Raw genomic sequence first — 23,130 nt, forward strand, 5'->3', positions numbered from 1 at the left:
TGTATTCTTGTGACCAAACACTTGTCCACTTGAGCATCTAAATGGATATTTCTAAAATACTCACTGAATTTATTGACAAACTATAATTATGATCAAATACTCACCAGGGGTTTGGGCAAGGACAGAGACTCGTTTTTAGGTTGAGCTAGTCCAGGCATAATATTAGACCGAAAAATCTTGGTATATAACAAAACTATTTTTCTCTCGGACGGACAGATTTAATAATAATACCTCACTCGACTGTTAGTCGCAGAACATGGATTTAGTCTGGGCACTCAGGATATACTCATTTGTCATTTTTGTATATGTATTCTTCAGTTTGTCAGTTCCAATAGTTATTGCTTTGTATCTTCTTAAAGAACACCCACTTTACCATAAAGTTTAATGAATGTCTTCTATCACCATAACCCTTTTTAATATAGATTTCAGATCCTTTCAAATTCTATTTCAACATGTCTCAGTTTTTTTCTCTGCTGTTTGTAGCCCGATTTCCAGTATTAAAATATTGTTTTGACTATTCAAAAGTCATTCAAAGCAGTTATTCGGGTTTCAAGCTTTCGTGCATGCTCAATGGACATAAAATGTAAATTAACTGAAAAATGGGAAAGTTGCTTTCTTGGAGAAAATAAGTAAATTGCATAATAAATGTTTGAGTCGTAATTGGCAAGCAATTATTTTTGTTATGCACTTTTAACTTAAAAACTGCACTGAATTTAAATGTCTTACGAACTATTGATATTCGGCGCGATGAGCCTCTGTATTGAAGAACTCAATATTTTCCATTAATAAAAAGTAAATGGTTTTCGGTAGGATAGCTTATTGATCTTTCCACATCAGTAAAGATTCAGTATTCCCCATCCGTCGTCAATATAAATAACAGGTGAACCACCATGGCGGCCTATTACTGTCAGGTAATTATAGTTAATACATTAATTGAGGGAAACACTGGTCAATTATAGTCAATGGTTACAATTTTGAGGACAAAGCATTTTACAATTCATGGGGAAATGTTGCTTCCGTATTCAATGAGCCCGGAATGGGACATGGTATGGTATCCAATGTAAACAATCACATGATCTATAAGTGTTTTATAGTATCATTTTAATGGTAATTAAGGCTTCTTCATATTTGACAGTATAGTTAACAGATTCCATGCTATAGCTTCCATTATCAAGACACCATATTTCCTTGGCTGACACACGCAATACTATATATACAACAGCGAGAATGACATAAGATTTTTTGTTTGTTTGAGAAGCTGCTTACGTTATTGTGTAAATTTAACATGGTTTCTTTTGAACCACCATCAACCCCCGCCAAAAAAATACTTTTTTAACAAAGATCTTCCTCTAAATACAAGGTTTTAGTTAACAACGATCATTTGAAAGGAACTGTATGTTACATATAAAAAAGCAAATTAAAAAATATATATTTACTTGTCACAAAACCTGTAAGTTTTCTTGCGAGTTAAATTGTACCAAAAGTTCAAGTGCTATTCTCTGTCAGGCATTGAATGAATCGTGGTGGAATTAATGAACACATAAGTCTTTCCATGAAATCTTATTCAAAACTGAACATGAAATGCAGTTAAATGGCATACGTTTAGTTTAAAGTGTCAGTATTTCGAGGTAAACACGAATGTAAATTATTACCCCAGCAATTCTAGAGGTTATCTGGCAAGCTATTTTCTGACTTGGTTGGGGTAAGGAGGAACGAATTCCAATTTCTTACGTTGTAGGAGAAGTAAATTATATGCAATTTTCATCTTATATGCAATTTTCAGCTTCGTCTGAATATAGCTGAAATATTGCTGCTCGGACAACCCCAACAACAAACAAACAAGCAATTTTCAGCAAGGGAGATAACTCGCGTTTCCCCCTATTATTATATTTTAACTTTGAACGAATGAATGTCGTTTTGACTACGATAGACCATAAACTATGCGCCTACTTTGTCAAATTCGTGTTTTTTTTTCTGATCATTTTTTTTTCTAAATTTTGCCTGATTCTTACAGATTCCATTACTAAAATCAAGCGAGGAACAGACAAACAAATAAAAAAAGAAATCTTACACACACAACATAAATTCAGCATTTTTGAAAAGTTAACAATTACTTTAATCTGTGATTTACGGAAATAAAAAAAATGACAGGTACTACAGATTTACTTAGAGAATACAAGTATTTTTTTCGAAGAATAATTACAATATAAATACATATAATTCTAAGGGTACCATACAAGGTAAAGAGGAAACTGACATGTCGGATACAGCACTAGAAAATACCAGTGAACAATTGAGGAAAGCAATGAGAGGATTTGGTAAGAATAATGTATTTCTAAATTATGAGAATTATGGAAATCTATACAAATCACTCTAGCCGTTCATTGTGTGAATTTTAAGCGCGAGGCTTCTCATTATTTGTATATATTATTTCAAGAAACCAGGCCCGGTTTCATAAAACAAAATCTGAAAATTGAGATTTTCTTCAATTCCTTCCTCAACTCAAGTTTCGACCAATCAAATTACTTGAAAATAAAAAAAAAATAGCCTGAACATTTTAAAAAGTCATGAACTGACAGGGATAATAATACATGTACTACAAATGAATGTATTTACATTAGACTAGTCATACACTAAATTATCATAGAAACACGTTAAGATATCGTTTCGATGTCCTATACTATTAATGAAATTTGACATCAGAGCCGGATCCACGGAAATTAATCCAAAGAGGGAGGTTCTGACTGACAAAGAAACGAGTCACTCGTGTGTTTCTAAATTTTTATTACATAAAAAAATACTTCTCAAGCATAAGTAACGTCTGGCATACGCCTATGGACATGTCTGTTGACCTCTGAGGGGCTACTACTTAAGTGGGAGAAATGCGAAGGGGTAATCAAGTGATTAGAGATGATGGTACTCTGTTCCTACTCATCCATCATTTTTTTACATAGTTCAGGAATGTTGAAAACATAAGTCTATATGCCAATTCTAAAAGGGCATCAAAGAATGCTTTATCATAAAATGTTCCATTACAGGTACTGATGAGAAAGTCATAATTGATGTCTTATCTAGTCACAACAACAAACAACTACAAAGAGTTAAACGCTGCTACAAAACAATGTACGGAAGGGTAAGTCGTGTGCTAATTAGTCAGATTAATGGTACTTTTCCGCTGAAGTAAGCACTTCATTTAAAGACCGCTATTCACGAAAGAATTTACGTAAATGCACACAATAGAATGTCAACTTCTTTTTATGTTGGCATCCCCTTAGATAGTTTGTGTTGATATCGCTATCATATATGGTTGTCTTCGAAGTGATTTAAGTAGCTCCCTTGATAGTGTTCTGTCAAATATTACACCAATGTATCTTAATTTACTACCACTAAAAATCCTTTTCAATTTCAGGATTTAGAAGATGATTTACAAAGCGAGTTGTCGGGACATTTTGAAACTTTATGTGTGAGAAGACTAAAACTGTCTAGAGAGTTCGATGCTTACTGTCTGCATGAAGCAATGAAGGTAAAAGCTATTAAAAAGTACCATATTCAATGACCATTCCTTCGTAGATCGATTTAAGAAGTGAAAAATTCTATTTCCACCATTTAATAGTTTCGACAACTTGTAGCAAGTGTCTATAATTACGAGATTTCCAACTCACTTACCCTCGTGAGACTCGTGTCATTAACCTCAAAATCATATATTCATTGCGTATCAGCGTAACGTACGCAATATTCGTGTACATTGTTTTTACTTGTACTATTACAGGGATTTGGTACAAAAGAAGTTACTCTAACCGAGATTCTCAGTTCACGCAGTAACACAGATATTAATGAGATTAAAGAGGTGTACAATAGAGGTGAGTCGAACCAAGATATGTCTAAACAATAACTATGTGAAACAGTACAAAGTGGTGCTGCACTTCAGGATCCAACGGTGAATTAAAACAATCTCCTCTAAAGTTCGTACATTTTCTGTTGCAAAAATTGATAATAGGCTAGCGATACCTTTTCCAAAATATCAGCCACGCTTCTGCATTTATTAGCCCAATAAACGAAACTATTTTCGACTGACGGTCAATAAGAGGTAAATGATTTTATAAATAACTACTGTTTTTTTTCACTCTTAATGCAATCACAGAAGAGTCCATGTTGCTCAAAATGGACTCCATGAAAACGGCCTTAGTACTAACCAAAGTTGACATGTAGCGCATACATTTCAGTTTACGACAGAGACATTGAGGTTGATATCAGAGAAGAAACAAGTGGAGATTTTCAGAGGATACTGATTTCACTTTTACAGGGAGATAGAGATGAGAACCAAACAGTCGACTCCAAACTGGTGGAAAACGATGTGAATGATCTTAAACAGGTATCACTCAGCACATGTACTTTTTAATATTTAACAATTAACCCGATAATCAGAGATTTTCAAAGTCGAAAGCCAGTTACAGTGAATTTACATGGCTGACTGCACGAGATGCTACGCTTCCCATCGACAAAATATATTTCAGACAGCGTATAATATAATCAAATGTGTAATGATGCATAAATCACCATCATTGTTCAGTACACGTCGAGTTCTTTCTTAAATACCAGTATGAATCGCATAGCATATACAAGGTCACTTGGTTTAAAAGAACAACTTTCAAATGCACCTTGGCGTTAAGTCGTACAATACTCTACGTTGAATCCAAGGACTCAAATTCAACCATTTTCTTGTTATACAATTGAATCAAACTTGCATCATATTTCCCTGGTTAAAGATGGGAGTTGTTCTGATACCACTTATAAAATAACCATAATGTAAAACGTGTTGAACAAGAGACGTTGGGTGGTGTTAAAAGTGGGAGTGAAAAGCAAACAAACGAAGAACTTTGCCATCAGCAAATGATACATGCATCATGAACTTTATTCGGTTATATAAAAATAGGAGGCGTGGATCGTTTTAATGGCCGAAACTAGCATTCAACAACTTATTTGCAGGCAGGCACAAAGGATATGTTTGGAACAGATGAAGCTGTTTTCAACAGAATCATGGCAAAGAGAAGTAAAGCACACCTTCAGAAGTTATTTGAGGCTTACAGAACTGATGAACAGAAAGATATAGAGACTGTGATTTCTGATGAAATGAGCGGAGACGTCTGCAAGGCATTTTTATCAATAGGCGAGTGGTATGGGATGTAAAAAGAAATTAGCCGAGATGTTATTGCTCTTTATCATTGCAGACAAGGATCTCATCTCTCTATATATACATACTTTCCTGCTTTCAGTCTTGTACTAAACAAATTTTTTAGGCTAATCATTCTTTTAAAGATCAGTAAAATCTATGACTTAATACTTGTAATTTGTGGGCTCAGGTAAAGAGTTTTTGTTAGAATTGTCTCCCTTGATATATATATTTATATTTTCCTTTTTGTAGTGAGATTTGTGAAAGATCCACTGGACTACTTTGCTTTGTGTTTCTATGAAAGTATGTGTGGTCCAGGGACGGATGATGATCGCCTCATACAACTTGTATTGTCCCATTGTGAGGTAATATGATTGGATAGCATAACATTAACCTAAAAGGTCGAAGCTGACATGATGTTTGTTGGAAAAAGAAGTTCAATATAGTTCCAATAAGGTTGTAGAAGAAATGATCCCAACTAGCCCTACTCCTACCATCAGCTGTCCATTAATACATAAGAAATGGAACATATACTTTAGTGAAATAATTTTGTTTCTAAAATCTTTACCATGAAAATTATTTTCATAATATGAAAATGCTACAGTTGTTAGGAACAAAATATTGTATATTAGTAGACTCTACAATTAAATATGGTACAAACTGAGTCTTCTATTTTAAATAAAAAATTCTTTCAGGTTGACCTTCAGGATATTGGCAACAAGTACATGGAGAAATACAAGAAAGGTTTGGCCCTGGCCATAAAAGAAGATACAATTGGGAGTTACAGAGAACTCCTTCTGAAGTTAGCTGGCTCAGATTTGTAGAAAACATCAGAATTCAACACAGACATTCTATTAAACACTCATGACAAACAAATGTTTAGTATTTGGTGTATTATTTATTAATCCTGTATTCCAAGAACACATTTGTTAACTAAGAACTTCTAATACATGTAATTCAGAACAACAAGCATAGTATTATTGTTTCTGTATAAACCTTAAATGGTTGTAATTTAGACATGGACATGTGTGTATAAGCTGATTTAATGCTTCTTTTAAAAACAAGGGAACCTTAAAGTAGGTCAACTTTTGCAGAGATTTCTTTTGACCAAGTAATATATGTCCATAATGACCTTGATTTTTGACCTTCAAATTCAAAGGGTGTCCAGATTATTTTCTTCTTTGCCTTTAGGTCAAAACCCATGAAAATTTCTCAGACTCGAACTCCAAAATATCCTCATTGGAACTTCATATTCAAGGGGACAAAGCATACAATTTATTTGATGAAATGGTTTACTGACTTCACATAAAAGTTTGTCATATATTTAACTGACATTCCAAACTTATCAAATTTGGTTATAAATTGCATTGAATTGTCCTTATTGGGAAATCTTATATCATAATTCAAGTGAAATAACAATTGACATTAAAGACCTGAAATAATACTAAATATACATGATACACTAATCCAGGTTTCTGCATCATTCAAATTTGTTAAGTCAGCAACATGAAACTAAAAAACTAGAGGCTCCTAGGAGTCTGAATATTTCACCTGGTTAAACTTTTGCCCTTCAAGAGCAATAACTCTAACAAGGAGTCAGCCAACAACTTTGACCTTAAAAAGACTTGAAAGCATTATCATCAGGATCATTTCATCAATTGAAAGTATTTTTCTATCTATAATAGTTTTCAAGATATTGACCAAAAACCCAAGAAACTCATTCTTCATATTTCAAGGACAATAACTCTTAAAAAGGAGTTGTTCAACAATTTTGACCCAATGGATGTTAAAGCTCTTCAAGCTGAAGGAAGAAAGTCGCATTTATTTTCCAATTTTTCTTACAGTTTTTGAGAAATATGTAAAACTTGTTGATTTGAACCCTGTGGTCTAAAATTAGCAACAGCGGCCACGTTCTACGCTTGATCTATATATGACCACAATAAAAAAAAAATTCCTAGATTCTTATCCAAATTTTCTGGAAAAGTTTGGGCAGGAGGACAAATTTTATTTCTTGTTTTTCTTTCAGTATTATACTGTCACTCATGCTGAAAAACTACTGTTGTTGTTATGACCATCTATGTGTGCTTGGTGATTGATTTTACAAGCACAAAGGTATTAAAACAGCTCTATCAAAGAATATATTTTCTACTACTACACCTATACTAGTTTTCATCAAATTTGGAACCATTTTAAAAAGGAAAAGCAGCAAAAAATTATTATTTTCAAACCAGTACTTCCTAAACAATGTGAACTATAAATATATAAATCAGGTCCAGACAAGACATAGAATACTTTCTGAAATTTGAGTTTGGGAATATTTTTCAAAAATATTTTGAAAATAATAATAATAAAAAAAAAAAGTTAACTACTCCAGACGACGACGGATGCAAACTGACTGTAATATCTCACATGGCCTTAAGCCAGGTGAGCTAAAATAATACACTTTAAAAGAGAGCTTCTCTCCAGGAAAACAAATATAGTGCAGACAATCCTCTAACATCTGTCAAAATGTTTACAGAGTAATTACACAATACATGAAGAAACAAATGAAATGTACCACATTTTTCAGCAAAATGTATATATGGGCATAACCCCCCCCCCCCCCCTCCAAAAAAAAAAGAAAAAAAAAAAAGAAAACACAAAAAACAAAACAATTGTGATGTAAGAGTAATCTGCTGTACATCTAAAATAAAAATTATAGGTAATCTAAAGAGACATTAAACTGTTAATTGATATTCCTGCCACATTGTGTTATCACAGACTCCACAACTCACAAAAAGAACTAACATTCACAATTCTTTAATGTCTAAAAAAAAGATAACCATAATTCCAACGTATGTATTTTATGATAATCAATGACTTCACAAAGTTTGAAATAAATCCTACATCTTACTAAATCATTATCATTGAAACCATCGTGGAACAGACACACAATTTTTGGAGGATTTCAACTAATACCTTGTCACTTTGTGTGGTGAGTATAAAAACAACATGGAACATACATGTAGAAAATAAAACACAAAAATAACAGCAGAAAGAAACTAAACAACAGTCAACAATCAGATGCAAGGAAAAATAAAATAAAAATATCAAACTTAGTCTTATTTAAAAGTAAGCTAAAACTTGATGTTGTAATTTGTATAATGATAAAACATCAGGGTTTAGCTTGTTTAATGAAGCAATCTCTGAGGGCAGTAACAGATTTGTATCTGTGAGAGATAGAGTTCTTTACATCCTTTGCCATCTCAGCGTAAGTTTCTGTAAAGCCATCAGGCTGAAAACACGGATCCCATCCAAAGTCTCTGGGTCCTCTAGGTTCAACTATCTGACCTTCAGTTTGACCTCTAAATAGTATAACCTGTGACCCTTCAATGCCAGAGTGATATGCTATTGTACAAAGAGCATAGGCAGATTTATCTTCAAATCCTTGTAACATTTTATGTAAACCTGTAAGTGAAAAAAACAAAAATACTAAAATCTTAGTTTCAGTTATTCTTGCCATTTAGTGATTCTAATAAAACCCTTTATCAATAACATGAAGTTACATGCATTGTATTAGAACTTAAACAGTTAAGGTAAGTTTGGAAGCTACATTCAAGCTAAACAAATTTCAGAATTTTAATTGTAATGTCTGTTAACTAAATTTTTGTACCTGATTTGGTCAAAATCAAAATTTAAATACAGGGTTCAATATTGCAAAAAAAAATATCCTGTACTTCATTGTTTGTTAAAATCAAACAAAATTCAATTTTGAAATCAACTTGGACCAACTAGAAAAATCAAAGTGCCTATAGCACTAGTGGTTTTCGATTCTTGTGATAATTGTAGCATAAACAAAATTTTAAAGATCACATAATGTTAAATAAAATTGTGATCATACATTGCATATTAAAAACTATTAGCCCAGTGCAGGTCCGGGTGTCAAAAGAATAGACCTGCAGCAGCGCTAAGCTTGTCGTAAAAGGCGACTAAATAGTGCTCAGAACCCTAGCCGGGGGCTAGGGCGCTCTGCCCACAGAGCAACTGGGATGTGTGCCCCAGGTGGTGGAATGGGGTACCCCTGGCGTGTAACATGATGGGGTTGTCAGGCTATAATACTGAAAACCTGACTGCAAACCATAGTGGTGCAATGTGTTGGGAAAGATGCCACGTTCCTCGCACGTTAAAGAACCCTACTGTGGTATTCTCCCGGAGTAGGAACCATAGGGCTCCGCCACAGGAGGCTAAATTGCCCGACCCTACCCACCTCACCCTATTTCCAGTGGCAATCAAAATTTGTCGACCCCCATTGTTCTTGTGTCCCAACCCTTTTTCATTTCATCATTTCATGTTCGTCGTCTGAATATAGCTAAAATATTCCTGCTCGGACGTTAAACCCCAACAAACAACATAAAAACTATTAAGAACTATCCTATTTTAATATGTATAAACTGAAAGTCAATCCATACTACTGATCCAACTGCACACACATTTACAAATTCCATTTCACCTTTTTCCCCATTTTTAAATCTATCCATAAGTTAATGTGTATTTACATTCAAAAGCTATATTAACAGAGTATTTATCCTACATTATAATTATATTAAAATAAAACCAATATCAGCTTAAGAAAATAACTTCCTAAACACTAGATTTTCAAGAACTAGACACTTTTATCAATTTTAATTTTCCAGCCAATTTTACTAGGTTAAAATCACCACTCTTCACTTCTCTTTATAAATGGTAAAGTATAAGTGATAGGATAGAGAATTTAACTTATAAGTGTGTTAAAATGACAAGAATGCTACGCGTAGCCATATGTCCCCCACCGCTGTAGAAAGAGTTGAATTACAAATGTTTGACACTTGTATAAATAGCAGATTCAAAACTTATGTGCTTTCACAAGTCCATGTGGCAATTCAAGGTTAATGTATCTTAATGAATCAAATTAAGTTAGGTTAAGAATTCTTCATACATCAACAAAAAAATCCGCAAAAAAAGAATGTGAAAAATGAACAAAGTCCCATAACTCCCATAAAAATTGATGAATCAAAATGGCAGTTAAGTATAATGAACTACATATGGTGACAAACAATCCTACAATATTTGGTCAAATTACATTCAGCGGTTTCTGAGGAGTTGCGTCCACAATGTGTTCCTATTGCGAATAATGTGAAAAATGAACGAAGTCCCATAACTCCCATAAAAATTGTCGAATCAAAATAGCAGTTAAGTATGATCAACTACATATGGTGACAAACAATCCTACAAAATTTGGTCAAATTCCATTCAGCGGTTTCTGAGGAGTTGCGTCCACAAAGTGTTCCTATAGTGAATAATGTGAAAAATGAACAAAGTCCCATAACTCCAATAAAAATTGTTGAATCAAAATAGCGGTTATGTATGGTGAACTACACACTGTGACAAACAATCCTACAAAATTTGGTGAAATTCTGTTCAGCTGTTTCTGAGAAGTTGCGTCCACAAGCTTCGGACACACAGACCAACGAAATGAAATGAAATGCATAATTATTCATTCCAGTCTGTCTGTTCTTAGGAGATAATCCACATTGAAAATCCATTAAGTTCTATTGTATTTTAGTATCATTTACTGAGTTATATTCCTTAATATTAAATTCTACAGCACATTCTATATATTACTTTTGCCTAAGAACAAGACCTATATGATAAACCACATGTTAATTTCTGTTTACTATAACAATTTAAGGAAAATATCAAAAATAAAAAAAATGTAGACTTCCCAACCATGTATCACATATAGCATGATTCTCAGCTGGAGAGCTACTTGAGGGTCTTGGAGTTATTGTACAAAGTGTTGAAGTCCGACAGATGGACAGGTGCGTAGCTGAGGCCAAACTGAAGTGTAGGCAAAATAGGCAAGGTTAGGTAGGGGGTCCAGGGGGGAAAAGCCCCCCCCCCCCACCCCCCGAAGCGTTTTAGAGCATCATTTATGCTTCTCCTGGATGTATTTTATCACCCACAAAAAAAAAAAAAAAAAAAGGCAAATTAAGTGCAGGCAAAAGCTTTTTTGCCTAACGGCAGCTACGCGCCTGATGGAGGTACATGTATACATTTGTACCATATGTTCGGTCAAAATTGATGCATAATTTTTTGGTTATGCAAAAAGTAATCACAATTGCTGCCTCAATGTTTTAGATTTAAGTCTAGTGAGTTTATTCTGGTTCTTATGAATGATCCATACATAATATGGCTGAGCTGCAAACAAAATGATCAGTGATAAAATGAAAACCGACCAATGAACCCAATAAAAGCATTTTAACATGGAAATCTATTTAATGATGTACCTTCTGGACCAATCTTTCCTAAAAACCATTTGATGTAAGGTCCTGGCATTCCTTTCAATGCATTGAAACAAAGAGATGTATCTTCTGTTAAGACAGGTCCCTTGACCTTTGAAGCTGCTAGCTCACACTTAGATCTGGCTACATCATCTGGTTCCCCTTGATATTCAGGCAAATCTACATCTTGATTTACAACCTTAAACAAATTCAACTGCTTAACTTCCCAATCATATACACCACAATGTTTTAAGTTGAAGTCATTCATACAGGGGTCAAATTAGTGGGAGTCCATAATTTGGGATCTTCAATTGTAGTACTTTAGAAAGAATTGAGTATCATAAACACCCCCTCCCATGACTGGAAATTAGAAATTTGATAGAGAGAAGTTTTTTTTTTCTATTGTTTAGAATGTCAAATGAATTATTTAGAATGTTCAACCACATTTTAAGCATATCATCTTTCAATGATTAAAAATATAAAAATATGATGTCCTATACTTTGGCACAGTGCCATACTTTTTGGAAACTAATTGTAATTTTTGAGTGCCTCCACCAACTTGACGTAAAATTATTGTTTATGATTTCCAAATGCCACGTTTATTAGGAGTCAAAATCAGTTAAGACATTCCATGTCATGCTGGCAGAGACCCTTGAAAGTAACAAATCAGCATTAATAAAAAAGCATGTGTAATTTTCCATTTGTTTTTGTTTTTGGCAGATTTTAGAAAAGTTATTAAATAGTGAAAATTTAAATCCATGTTTAAATATTTAATCATATATCACAATTATGTCTTTGGCATATAATTTTTGTAAAATAAGGAGTATATGATATTCCTATTTCACTACTTTTTGGGGATTTAAATTGATAAAGCATGACAGTATATACAATGGATCTTATATGAAAAAGCACAATTTGTAGCAAATGAAGATCCTTTAACAAATGGCAAAACCAGTTAGTAACCTGTTTAAGCAAGGCAAAAACAGCTCTCGATAACACTCCTTAAACATCAGTCTTAAATAATTGGATTCAAAATAAAGAATGTAGACAATCTATTAAATAAAAAACCTGTAATAAAATGCTTCAAGGAGTGCAGCTTGATATATCCACAGAGGTTGAACCCTGAATAGATGGGGCAATATGGACACAAAATTCAAGCTGTGAATTTTGATTGTGTTTAAATGTATTACACATGATTACCAGGTATATTTTACCCAGAATGGAAGCAGTCAATTAACCTAAATATACTTGCAATAAGACTTATAAAAGGAAGTATGTCACTGTGAACAGGCAAACAGACAGACGGACAATTGCTTTCTATAGATCTCAAAAGTTTGTTTCTGTATCTGTAAGGTACGATAAAAAAAATCAAAAGCATAGATTAAAAGAAATAAACCATTGTCATGGCATTTGGTGGAACCATTTTCTTTTAATTCCAATAAAGAGCTGGGCCATGAGCGCATGATACACTGTTGACTGATATACCAAACATTAAGCTTTTGTAAGTCCCTTTATTGTTTATTTTGGGACGATATTTGCTATACCTGCCAATTTAGGCAGACATGTAGATCCATCCTATTGTGCTAACAAATTTTACTCCATGCCAGATTTTAGCAACTATTACTGAGTTATTTCCAAAATAAATACCGTAAGGAGTATTCATGCAAAGTTTGGCTACTTTCTGTCAAGTAGTTTCAGAGGAGAAAATATTTGAAAAAGTTACCTGAAAACCAACAACAAACACACAGTAATGGCAATACTCACATGGCCATCTATAAGTTTTGTGGCATTTGATGAAATTGTTTTTTAGTCAAAGTGTGAAAACAGAAACACCCCCATTTTTCAATTAAAAAATTCCTATACTTCAAAAATCAAATATTCAAAATTAGTTAAAATTTCAAGGGGGCCTTCAACCACTATGAATACTTGACCAAAGTATTACATGTATCTAAGTGGTTTAAAGCATTTTGGAGTTACTGTACAACTTGCTCAAATAAATAAAAAAAAATATATATATATATCAAAATCAAAAGGAACCTTACACTAATATAAATAAACTATTCAACGAAGTTTCAAGAAAACTGCTTGAAGCATTATCAAGTTATTGTGCAATTATGGGGATAAGCCCGACATTTCTGAAAATTTAAAGGGAGCTTTCATCAATCAATAGAAACAATTCAGTAAAGTTTAATGAAAATAGGTGCAACTGCTATTGAGTTAAAGTCAGAAATTGCACAATTCCTTCTTTTTTATGAATAACTCTACATCAAAATAACACAAATTTTCAAAAATTAAAAAGGAACTTTAAACAATATGAAGAAACACTTCACTAAAGTTAGATTGAAACTGCTGCACAGCTCACATCAGTCAAAAGAAATAATTTCCTGAAGTTTCACAAAAATTGGGGGCAGCATATTAAGTTATTGTGCAAATTTGTACTACAGATGGACACTGGTATTACATAATACATTGCATCTTAAAATACTGGCATATAAATTACCTGGTGTGGAAAATCTTCACCTAAAATAGCTATGAACTCCTTTAGCTTATTCTTGTTTCCTGTCACTAAGGTTATTGGCTGCTTGGACATCACAAATCTTCTAAGACAGGGGTAAATCTGAAAATGATTGTGCAATGACTTAAAGTCTAGTAAATGAGTAATCAAGGGAACCAAGATTCTATCAGAAATCAAAAGAATGTAATCAAGGGACCAAGACCAGACATGGAAAACACACACACAGTCCAGGGTAGACTGGAGGGGAAAAAAAGCTATGACACACTAAACAAATCAGTTTTCATGGTGCAAATGGATACACCGTAACAATCCATGATTTCATGATGATGACCATAAAACTTCTGTAGTGACAACTTCAATCTTGTAGCAACATTACCCTGTTCCAGAAGCCCAATTGTAAGAAGTCTAGCACTACACCGAAAGTCTGCGTAGTAAAGGTAAGCTTTGGCATATGGTATAATTTCGATATGAAAACTCCATACACAGGTGCTGAAGGGAAGTGCCACAAATGAAAGGAATGGAAAGTCATCGCCTTTTTTGTATAGTTTGGTCAGGCCAAAAAAAAAATTTAAAAAAAAATGTTTGTTTCCCAACTGACCTGGATTTTTTTTCTAAAATTTCCGTAAAAAAATCTTTTCTGTATCTGAAATTTCAGAATTTTTATCATTTCCAGTTCCGAATTTCTTTTTATTCTGATCCGCATCAGCCTAGTTGATTGGAACTCCTCAGTATTTTTTATTCTGAAGTAGGTAGTGTTGCAACAGACATTTGTTTTGTATCTCACTTGGCGCTGCAAACAGGCCTCTAAAAATCTTGGGACATTTTTCAATTATAACATCGGTTGACAATCAGATAACGTAAAAACGTCACGTAAAATCATTCACTTTTCCTGACTTTACAAGATTCAGAAAAAGGTAGTGTTGAAAACAAATTTACAGCCCAACTTCTTTGAGGGCATCTTTAAAGATATATGACAACATACAAAAATACCTATACATGTTGTCTCCCAGTATTTTATCCTCTTTTCTTCTTATAATCATTGAACAAAAAACAAAAATAATCCATTCAACTATTGACCTCTCCATTGGCCCCACAACTTGATAAACTTCCTTTGTGCATAGTTTTTATTGTTTACTTAGTATTTTTCACCTGGTCACTCCTCATGACAGTTAAGAAGTAGTTCCCACATCCTCAACCCAACTTCTTATTCTGGTCCCACTCAATCCTAGCTCCTGCCCCTTTCACTCCTCTCTTTACATTGTAGTTGAACATTTTTTTATACCCGGTACATTGAGCCATGCTTGGCACACTTTCCAGTAAATTATTTCCTGATCATTGTGAAAGATGCTTTATTTATTTTTGTGTTCCATTTACTCAGCTGCCCTTCATACCATCATCTGAGCATCATTTTTTTTTACCAAAAGTAGTTTCTTGATCATGTGATAGTAGTTTATAATTCACATTTTTCCGTTCTCATGAACTCCCTTTGCCACTTTTAGTATGAGGTCCCACAATATAAGTATATGATTTCAGATCTTTCACACTCCTATTTCATGTGTACCATATACATTCGTTTACAAGTCGATCCACATTTTAGTCAGAACCCTTTCTCGGCCAAAAAATTCTGGAATCTAGCCTTGACCTGCTTACAAGTCAGACAGAATTTTTATAGGCAACACAATCAGTGAAATTGTAAGGAAGGGCACAATTTTTGGAGGAAACTGTGAAGAATGATCATGTGTTTGTTTTTGTTTTTTTTTTGTGCTGCGAAAGTTTTTACATCCAGGGCGTGCGTTGTGTCCAATCAACATAATCAAATTGCTCTGTACATATTTGAAATGATTTACATAATATAACAAGCCATTTGAGTTGTCATCATTCAATGTTTACTAAGCAAGTGGACCACCATTTTACGATAATTTGTTTGTACAACTAATGACCACATTACAATAAGTAAAAACTAAGAATTGTGAAGAACAATTTTTTAACCAAAACTTGGACACCTATTGAGATCGAAGGATTTTAATAAATTAATTACCCATTAAGGTGATCAAAGGATTGATTGCTCATCAGGGTTTGACACTAATTTTGTTTTGTGGTCAACAGGACTACATCAAAAGTAAAACAGGTAGTCTGCAGACAGTAATGATGGTTCTGATCTTAGTTCTTATGAAAAATAAGACAAAATTTAGACAGCCCATAGGACTACCATGAATATTTTTCAAGTAGTCCACTCCAAAATTAAGGTGGCACAGGACTATCAGACTACTGTTAGTGTCAATCCCTGCTCATTAATGTTATAATCATTTTTACTCGGTAATCATCTTTCATTGTTTTCTTTTCAATTAAGTCCATCAAGACAGTTCTCTTTGGCATATACAACATACATATTATCATTACATTGTAATGAAATTACAAACAATAGTAATGTTAACGTCTTTTTATTACAATTTAAATCAAATTTTAATTATTGATGACATTAACTTGAGGATTAGGCAAGGGAAGTGATCAGAATGTAAGACTTGGTAAACTGTGAGTTAACTGTATTTTTTGAATTCAGATTTTTTTTTCTGCAATTGAATTACATGCCTTATTTTTTCAGTGCTTTTGCTAAGGAATGATTTGATGATTCATTTAAATACTTTATAGCATGACTTAAAATAGAACATTAAATGCAATGTTAGATGTAGCTAGTTAGATAAGGGAGATAACTGGAAAATTTTTAATTTACATTTACTGTTTTGGTTGTGCATTGATTTGTTATATTCGGATTTACGTCACAAAAGTAAACAATTGAAAAGTATTTAACAATATTCATTTGATATAATTTTAAGAAAAAAAAAATTTTCATTTAAAATTGAAGATTAAAAATTTTCAGGGTTTCAGATTTACAAACTTAATTTGTGCTGCAAAGCTGAGAAAAATGCATCATGATGCATGGTATCTTGATTTTGTATTTTTATTTTATTTTTCTACTATGTAATACCTTGGTATACTTGGTGTGTTCATTCATTTCAATCAAAGATTTATACTCTTTCCTTTCTTTTTCTATCCTTTTATGCTTTCTTCTTTTGACTTACTTTTATTCTATATATGCTTTATATTTAGTTGTCCTGTGTAGGATGGAAATTGTGTTATTACTTGTGTCTATTTTATGTACATATATTTACAATTTGCTATTATATTATAATAATACCTAATGAGTTCATTGAAGATATTATCTGTTAACTGTCAAGGTTTACGTGATAATGCAAAAAGAAAAGATGTATTTAATTTTTTGAAATCAAAGCAATACAATATATATTGTCTTCAAGATACACATTTCACAGATGAAATTGAAAACAGTATTAGATCTATGTGGGGTTATGAATGTTTCTTTGTTTCTTATACCTCAAATTCTAGAGGTGTTGCTATACTCGTTAATAATAATTTTGAATGTAAGATTATAAAAGAAAAGAAAGATAGAAATGGAAATTATATAATTTTAGAAATTTTGATTGACAAAATAAAAATGACTCTTGTGTCTTTATATGGGCCAAATTTAGATGACCCTAACTTTTTTCAACATGTTATATCTTTAGTTGAAGATTTCGAAAATGAATATTATGTGATTTGTGGAGATTTTAATCTTGTGTTAGATCCAGTCATTGATTATTGTAATTATGTCAATATAAATAATCCTAATGCTAGAAATACTATTTTAGAAATTATAGAAGAAAGAAATTTAATTGATCCATTCAGGGAGCTTTATCCAAGTTTACAGAGGTACACATGGAGGAAAAGGACCCCTTTTAAACAGGCACGATTGGATTTCTTTCTATTTACAGATAATATGTTAAATAATTTGAAAAATTGTAATGTTGAACCTAGTTATAGATCAGATCATTCCATGATTGTTTTACATTTAGAATTCAACCCTTTTGTTAGGGGAAAAGGACTATGGAAATTTAACAATTCTTTGTTGTACGATCAGGAGTATGTGAACACTATAAAAGAAAAAATTGATGAAATTAAAAAACAATATGCAGTACTTGTATATAATTTTGATAATTTTGACAGTATAATTAATTCTGAAATTCAATTTACAATAGATAGTCAGTTGTTTTTAGAAATCTTATTGGTTGAATTAAGAGGAAAAACTATTTCTTATTCAAGTTATAAAAAGAAGGAAAATGAAAAAAAGGAACAGCAGTTGAAAAATGATATTGTACAATTAGAAACTAATTTGGACGAAAATTCTTTAATTAATTTGGAGAATAAGAAGCAGGAACTAGAATCTTTAAGAAAAAATAAAATAAAAGGTAAAATCATTAGATCAAGAGCTAAATGGATTGAGGAGGGCAAAAAGCCTACAAATTATTTCTGTGGTCTAGAATCCAGAAATTTTACAAGTAAAATTATACCCAAGGTAGAAAGAGATGATGGTAGTGTAGTAACAAATCAATTTGAAATACTAAATGAAGTTAAATTATTTTACGAAAATCTGTATAGACAAAGAGATATAAATGCTGAGGTCAACGTTCAAAATTTAAAAAATGATTTAAGAAATAATCACTAAAATGTTTTAACTGATGAGGAACAGAATATATTAGAAGGTGAAATTACTTTACTAGAAGCTGGAGTAGCGCTAAAAAATATGAAAAATAATAAAACACCAGGGTCAGATGGTTTCTCTTCTGAATTTTTTAAATTTTTTTGGAAAGACTTGCAAGTTTTTGTAGTTAAATCTTTAAATCATGCTTTTACTATAGGCCAACTTTCTATAACTCAAAAACAAGGCATAATAACATGTTTGCCAAAAGGAAATAAACCACGCCACTTTTTAAAAAACTGGCGTCCAATTTCTTTATTAAACACAATTTATAAAATAGGTTCTGCTGCAATTGCAAATGGATTAAAAAAAGTTTTGGATAAAATTACTGACTTAGATCAAACTGGTTTTATAAGTGGGAGATACATTGCAGAAAACTTGAGACTTATATACGATATTATGAAATATACAGAAGAACATGAAATTCCAGGGCTTTTGTTATTAATAGATTTTGAGAAGGCCTTTGATTCTATTTCCTGGGATTTTTTACAGACTGTTATGAAATTTTTCAATTTTGGGGACAGTATCATAAATTGGGTCAAAGTATTTTATTGTAATATTAAGTCAGCAGTAATACAGGGGGGACACTTATCAGATTTTTTTAATATAGAGCGCGGTTGTCGACAAGGTGATCCACTGTCTCCCTATCTTTTCATTTTATGCGCTGAAATTCTGGCAATAAAAATTAGAGGTAATAAAAACATTAATGGACTTCACATTACACAAATTGAACATAAACTGTCACAATTCGCAGATGACACTTCATTAATTTTAGACGAAACTGAAAAATCTTTACAAGAATCATTGTTAGAATTAGATTGGTTTGCTGGAATCTCAGGTTTGAATATTAATTTCTCCAAAACCCAAGTAATTTGGATTGGAAGTAAAAGATATTGTGAAGATATCTTGTGCAAAAACAAGAATCTTACTTGGGGTGAAACATCATTTAAGCTCCTTGGTCTGAATTTTGATGTTGATCTAGATAGAATGATTAAACTGAACTATGACGAAAGACTTGTACAAATTAAAAACTTAATAAATCAATGGTCAAAAAGAAACCTTACAGTCATTGGTAAAATAACAGTTGTAAAAACACTTATATTGCCTGTGTTAAATCATCTTATTATTTCATTACCTAACCCAAGCAGCGATATTATCAAAAAAATTAATGACATGATTTTTACATTCATATGGAATTCTCCTATCAGTAGAGTAAAGAAAGATGTGTTGCAAAAAGAGTATCAAGATGGGGGTCTTAAAATGATTAATCTGTTTTCATTCATTACAGCTTTAAAAACTACTTGGATAAGACGAGCTTTTCAAAATAATTCAAAGTGGCTAAGTATCTTTATGTCATCTTTAGATTCTGAAAAACTGTTTAATTGTGGGGATGGATATGTACAAAATGTTCAAAAAAAACTTAAAAATAAATTTTGGAAAGATGTTCTAAATTCCTGGGCAATGGTCTTGGAGAAAGAAAAAACATGTAGATTGGGAGTTCTTTCTTGCCAATCCAGTTTGGTATAATAAATTAATTAAGATTGGTGGTGCAACTGTTTTTTACAAAGATTGGTTTGTCAATGGTGTTCATTATATAAATGATTTAATAAATGATGATGGATCATATCTTTCTTTGGAACAGTTACAACACAAATATGGAATCAATATTAATTTTATGAAGTATAATAGTATAATGTCGGCAGTAAAACATGCTGCTAAAGCTTTCTATGTAGGAAACTGTAAATTACAGCGTCCATTTATTCCATCTTTTTTGCAAACTATTTTAAGAAGCAAAAAGGGCTCAAGAGATATGTATAAAGTACTAAACCAAAATGATTCTACTCCAAAAGGACAACTTAAGTGGACTGAAGTACTTGATAACGATTCTTTGAATTGGAAAAAGATTTTTGTGCTACCATTTACAGTCACAAATAATACGAAATTGCAATGGTTACAATACAGAATAAACCATCGTATAATAGCCACAAACAAATTTTTATTTAAAATAAATGTTATCAATGATTCTGCTTGTACATTCTGCAATGTAGAACCAGAAACTATTGAGCATTTATTTTGGAATTGTGAGTTTGTACAAAATGTTATTAGTGAAATTGATAATTGGTTTTTGATACATGGCATAAGCATACCATTAACTAAGTTAAATTTCATTTTTGGAAACACATCATATACTTCCAAGGGAGAACCATATAATATTATAATTTTAAATATCAAACAATATATTTATAACACACGCTGTTTTAAACAAATGTTATCTTTAACTGCTCTGAAAGAAAAACTTAAATACATGTATAAAATAGAAAAAATGTTATCTGTAAAAAACAAAAGAGTTGAACTATTTAACAAGAAATGGCAACAATTCCAAAATGTTTTAACATAATTGTGTCAATATTGTAAACAGGACAACAACTTATTCATTTAATTTTTTTTTTTCTCTTCTTTTCTAAATCTTTTCTATATGCTATCCCTAGTTCCTTTTTTATCTTTCTGTAGCTCATTCTTTTTCTATAAATTGAAAAACACCAATTTTTGAACATTTATATATACATATTGTGTTAAAAGATGATTATGATGTATAATTGTGTAATGTATTGTATGTATATTGTATGTTGAAAATTTTGGAAAAAAATAAAAAATTATAAAAAAAATTTTGATTATTTCTTAGCATTGCTAATATTTCTTGTAAACTACGGTACATCATTTAATCACGTTTCATTCCATCTTTTTGGTATTCACATATATGCAACAACCATGTGACATGCAAGTGAAAATAAAAAACACAAGAAGCTATACAGGAAATACAAATTTTATTAAAGATAATTTAGTTCCAAGGCATAATAAAAATAAAAACTGCAAATATTCATTTATTTCATCACTTTATAAGCATACACAACAATAACAAATATAACATATAGGTCGACTTTTTCAATACACAAGTACGGTGCTGATCTATTAAAGGTAAGTGTCATTTTCGTGTCAATACCTTGATTCTCCCCCTTGCTCCGACTAAAATTTTTAACCCACAGCCAAAATCTCACTTGTAAGTCGGAATCCCTTTTAGCGACTCAAAATTTACTCCATAAAATCTGACTTATATGCGAGTATATACAGTATTTATCCAAATATTCAGTGATGGCAACTGCACTTAAGGTAGAAGCTTGATATATGTTTGCAACCTATTAAAGTTTACAATCCTGTCCTAAATTTACAATTGAAATTACAACAATATTAAATATGACTTGTTATGTCCAACCCATTACGGTGGGGGCATGCGGAACCGTCTGTTGCTCCAAACACTGGTTATAAACCATATGTTTTAATTCCATAAGTCTTTTATGTGTACCATGTATGTCTTGGCACAACTTTTAGTATTAGTTTATTTCAAGAAATACACTAATATGGGCCAATGCAAAACAAATAATGCACACGTCATATTTAAGTGCATCGCTTATATGTTATCATGTCAAAAATTAAAAATTAAAAAAAATCCCTACCTACCTACCCGGATTTTTTTGCCAATGAAACAGGAAACAAACATACATTTTTTTTTGCCTGAACAGTTTTCCTTTACCGTTGGTCAAGATGTGAGGCTGATTTCACAGTGTCTGTACTATCATTTATCTCAAGTTCTTTGGGGTGGATGAGATGTATAAAATCCCTGAACTAGGATTGGTTAACGATAATATGTCATCTATAAAGCGGAAAACTGAGATTAGTGTTAACTGGGAAATTTTCCCAATTTTCTACATGAATTTAATTTTGTGCAGTCTTGAATTCGGATTTGATCATGGTCCCACAAATATAGAAATAATTGTAATCCAACAGTACCATTAAAACATAAACGACTAGTGATATGAAATCGATCGCAAGTTAAAAGGTCATTGTGGGTAAGTGATCCACCTAGGGTCTAGACACGTGGTATTGAAGTACTGCGAGAGCATTAACACAGCAGCTTAACTGTTAGTGGGACATACACTGTACTAATCCCTTTGGGATTTGGCGCTGGAGATATTTTTTGTTTTGACCAGCGCGGAATCCCAAAGGCAAAAGGGATTAACACTGTACATGTACTCCAACCAAGTTCTTTGGTCAGTCTGCTGTCTTGAAGGCTAGGTTCCACCACCACCATCCATTGGTTTACTAACCACTGACGCTAAACGTGCCAGACATACAGGCCACACGGTAGTCAAGGACAAGGTGGTTAAAACTCAGCTCCGTCCCTCATAGACAAAGCCTAAAATTATGACATATCATAAGAATATAAAGGTATTAAAAATAAGAAATAATAACTTTCATGTACTGTTATACCAATGACACTGTCTACTTAGACTACATGTATCTAGCTACTGGCTGTGTGCATGTGCTGAAGTATATTTCCCGCGGTTTTTAATCATCTAAATACCACAGAAAAGAATTGCAAAAATATTTTCGTACAAGTTATAATAATTAAATCCAATAAGAGTGCAATGGAATGAAAATGATACAAAAGCCTATTTTATTACATTGTTTAGTCAAAGCAAATGCACTATATTTATAT

General features: G+C 32.3%; 2 protein-coding genes across 4 annotated transcripts; one reads left to right on the forward strand and one right to left on the reverse strand.

Annotated features, from left to right (window-relative positions):
- The first annotated feature begins 836 nt into the window (after window positions 1–836).
- Window positions 837–6,140, forward strand: LOC148629570 (annexin A13-like). The gene is made up of 9 exons (XM_088553744.1): window positions 837–911; window positions 2,228–2,318; window positions 3,039–3,133; window positions 3,410–3,523; window positions 3,770–3,860; window positions 4,224–4,372; window positions 4,987–5,167; window positions 5,423–5,535; window positions 5,866–6,140. Exons 1-9 carry the CDS (start codon window positions 891–893, stop codon window positions 5,992–5,994), a joined length of 984 nt encoding a protein of 327 aa, XP_088409870.1. The 5' UTR covers window positions 837–890; the 3' UTR covers window positions 5,995–6,140.
- Window positions 6,049–23,008, reverse strand: LOC148629571 (inosine triphosphate pyrophosphatase-like). Of its 3 annotated transcripts, none has more exons than XM_088553765.1 (4): window positions 22,884–23,008; window positions 13,970–14,086; window positions 11,476–11,668; window positions 6,049–8,617 (listed from the first exon to the last, which is right to left on the reverse strand). In XM_088553765.1, the coding sequence occupies exons 1-4, from the start codon at window positions 22,887–22,889 to the stop codon at window positions 8,325–8,327; spliced, it is 609 nt and encodes a 202-aa protein (XP_088409891.1). In that variant the 5' UTR covers window positions 22,890–23,008; the 3' UTR covers window positions 6,049–8,324. The 3 variants fall into 3 exon arrangements, with proteins under 3 accessions (XP_088409891.1, XP_088409899.1, XP_088409884.1); XM_088553773.1 differs by having other exon boundaries at window positions 22,902–22,998; XM_088553758.1 differs by lacking the exon at window positions 22,884–23,008 and adding an exon at window positions 14,361–14,514.
- Between the last annotated feature and the right edge of the window lie 122 nt (window positions 23,009–23,130).

Source organism: Perna viridis, chromosome 1 (genome assembly GCF_037379345.1).
Source record: "Perna viridis isolate PV_CMFRI_1.1 ecotype Kerala chromosome 1, ASM3737934v1, whole genome shotgun sequence".
Lineage (NCBI taxonomy): Eukaryota > Metazoa > Mollusca > Bivalvia > Mytilida > Mytilidae > Perna > Perna viridis.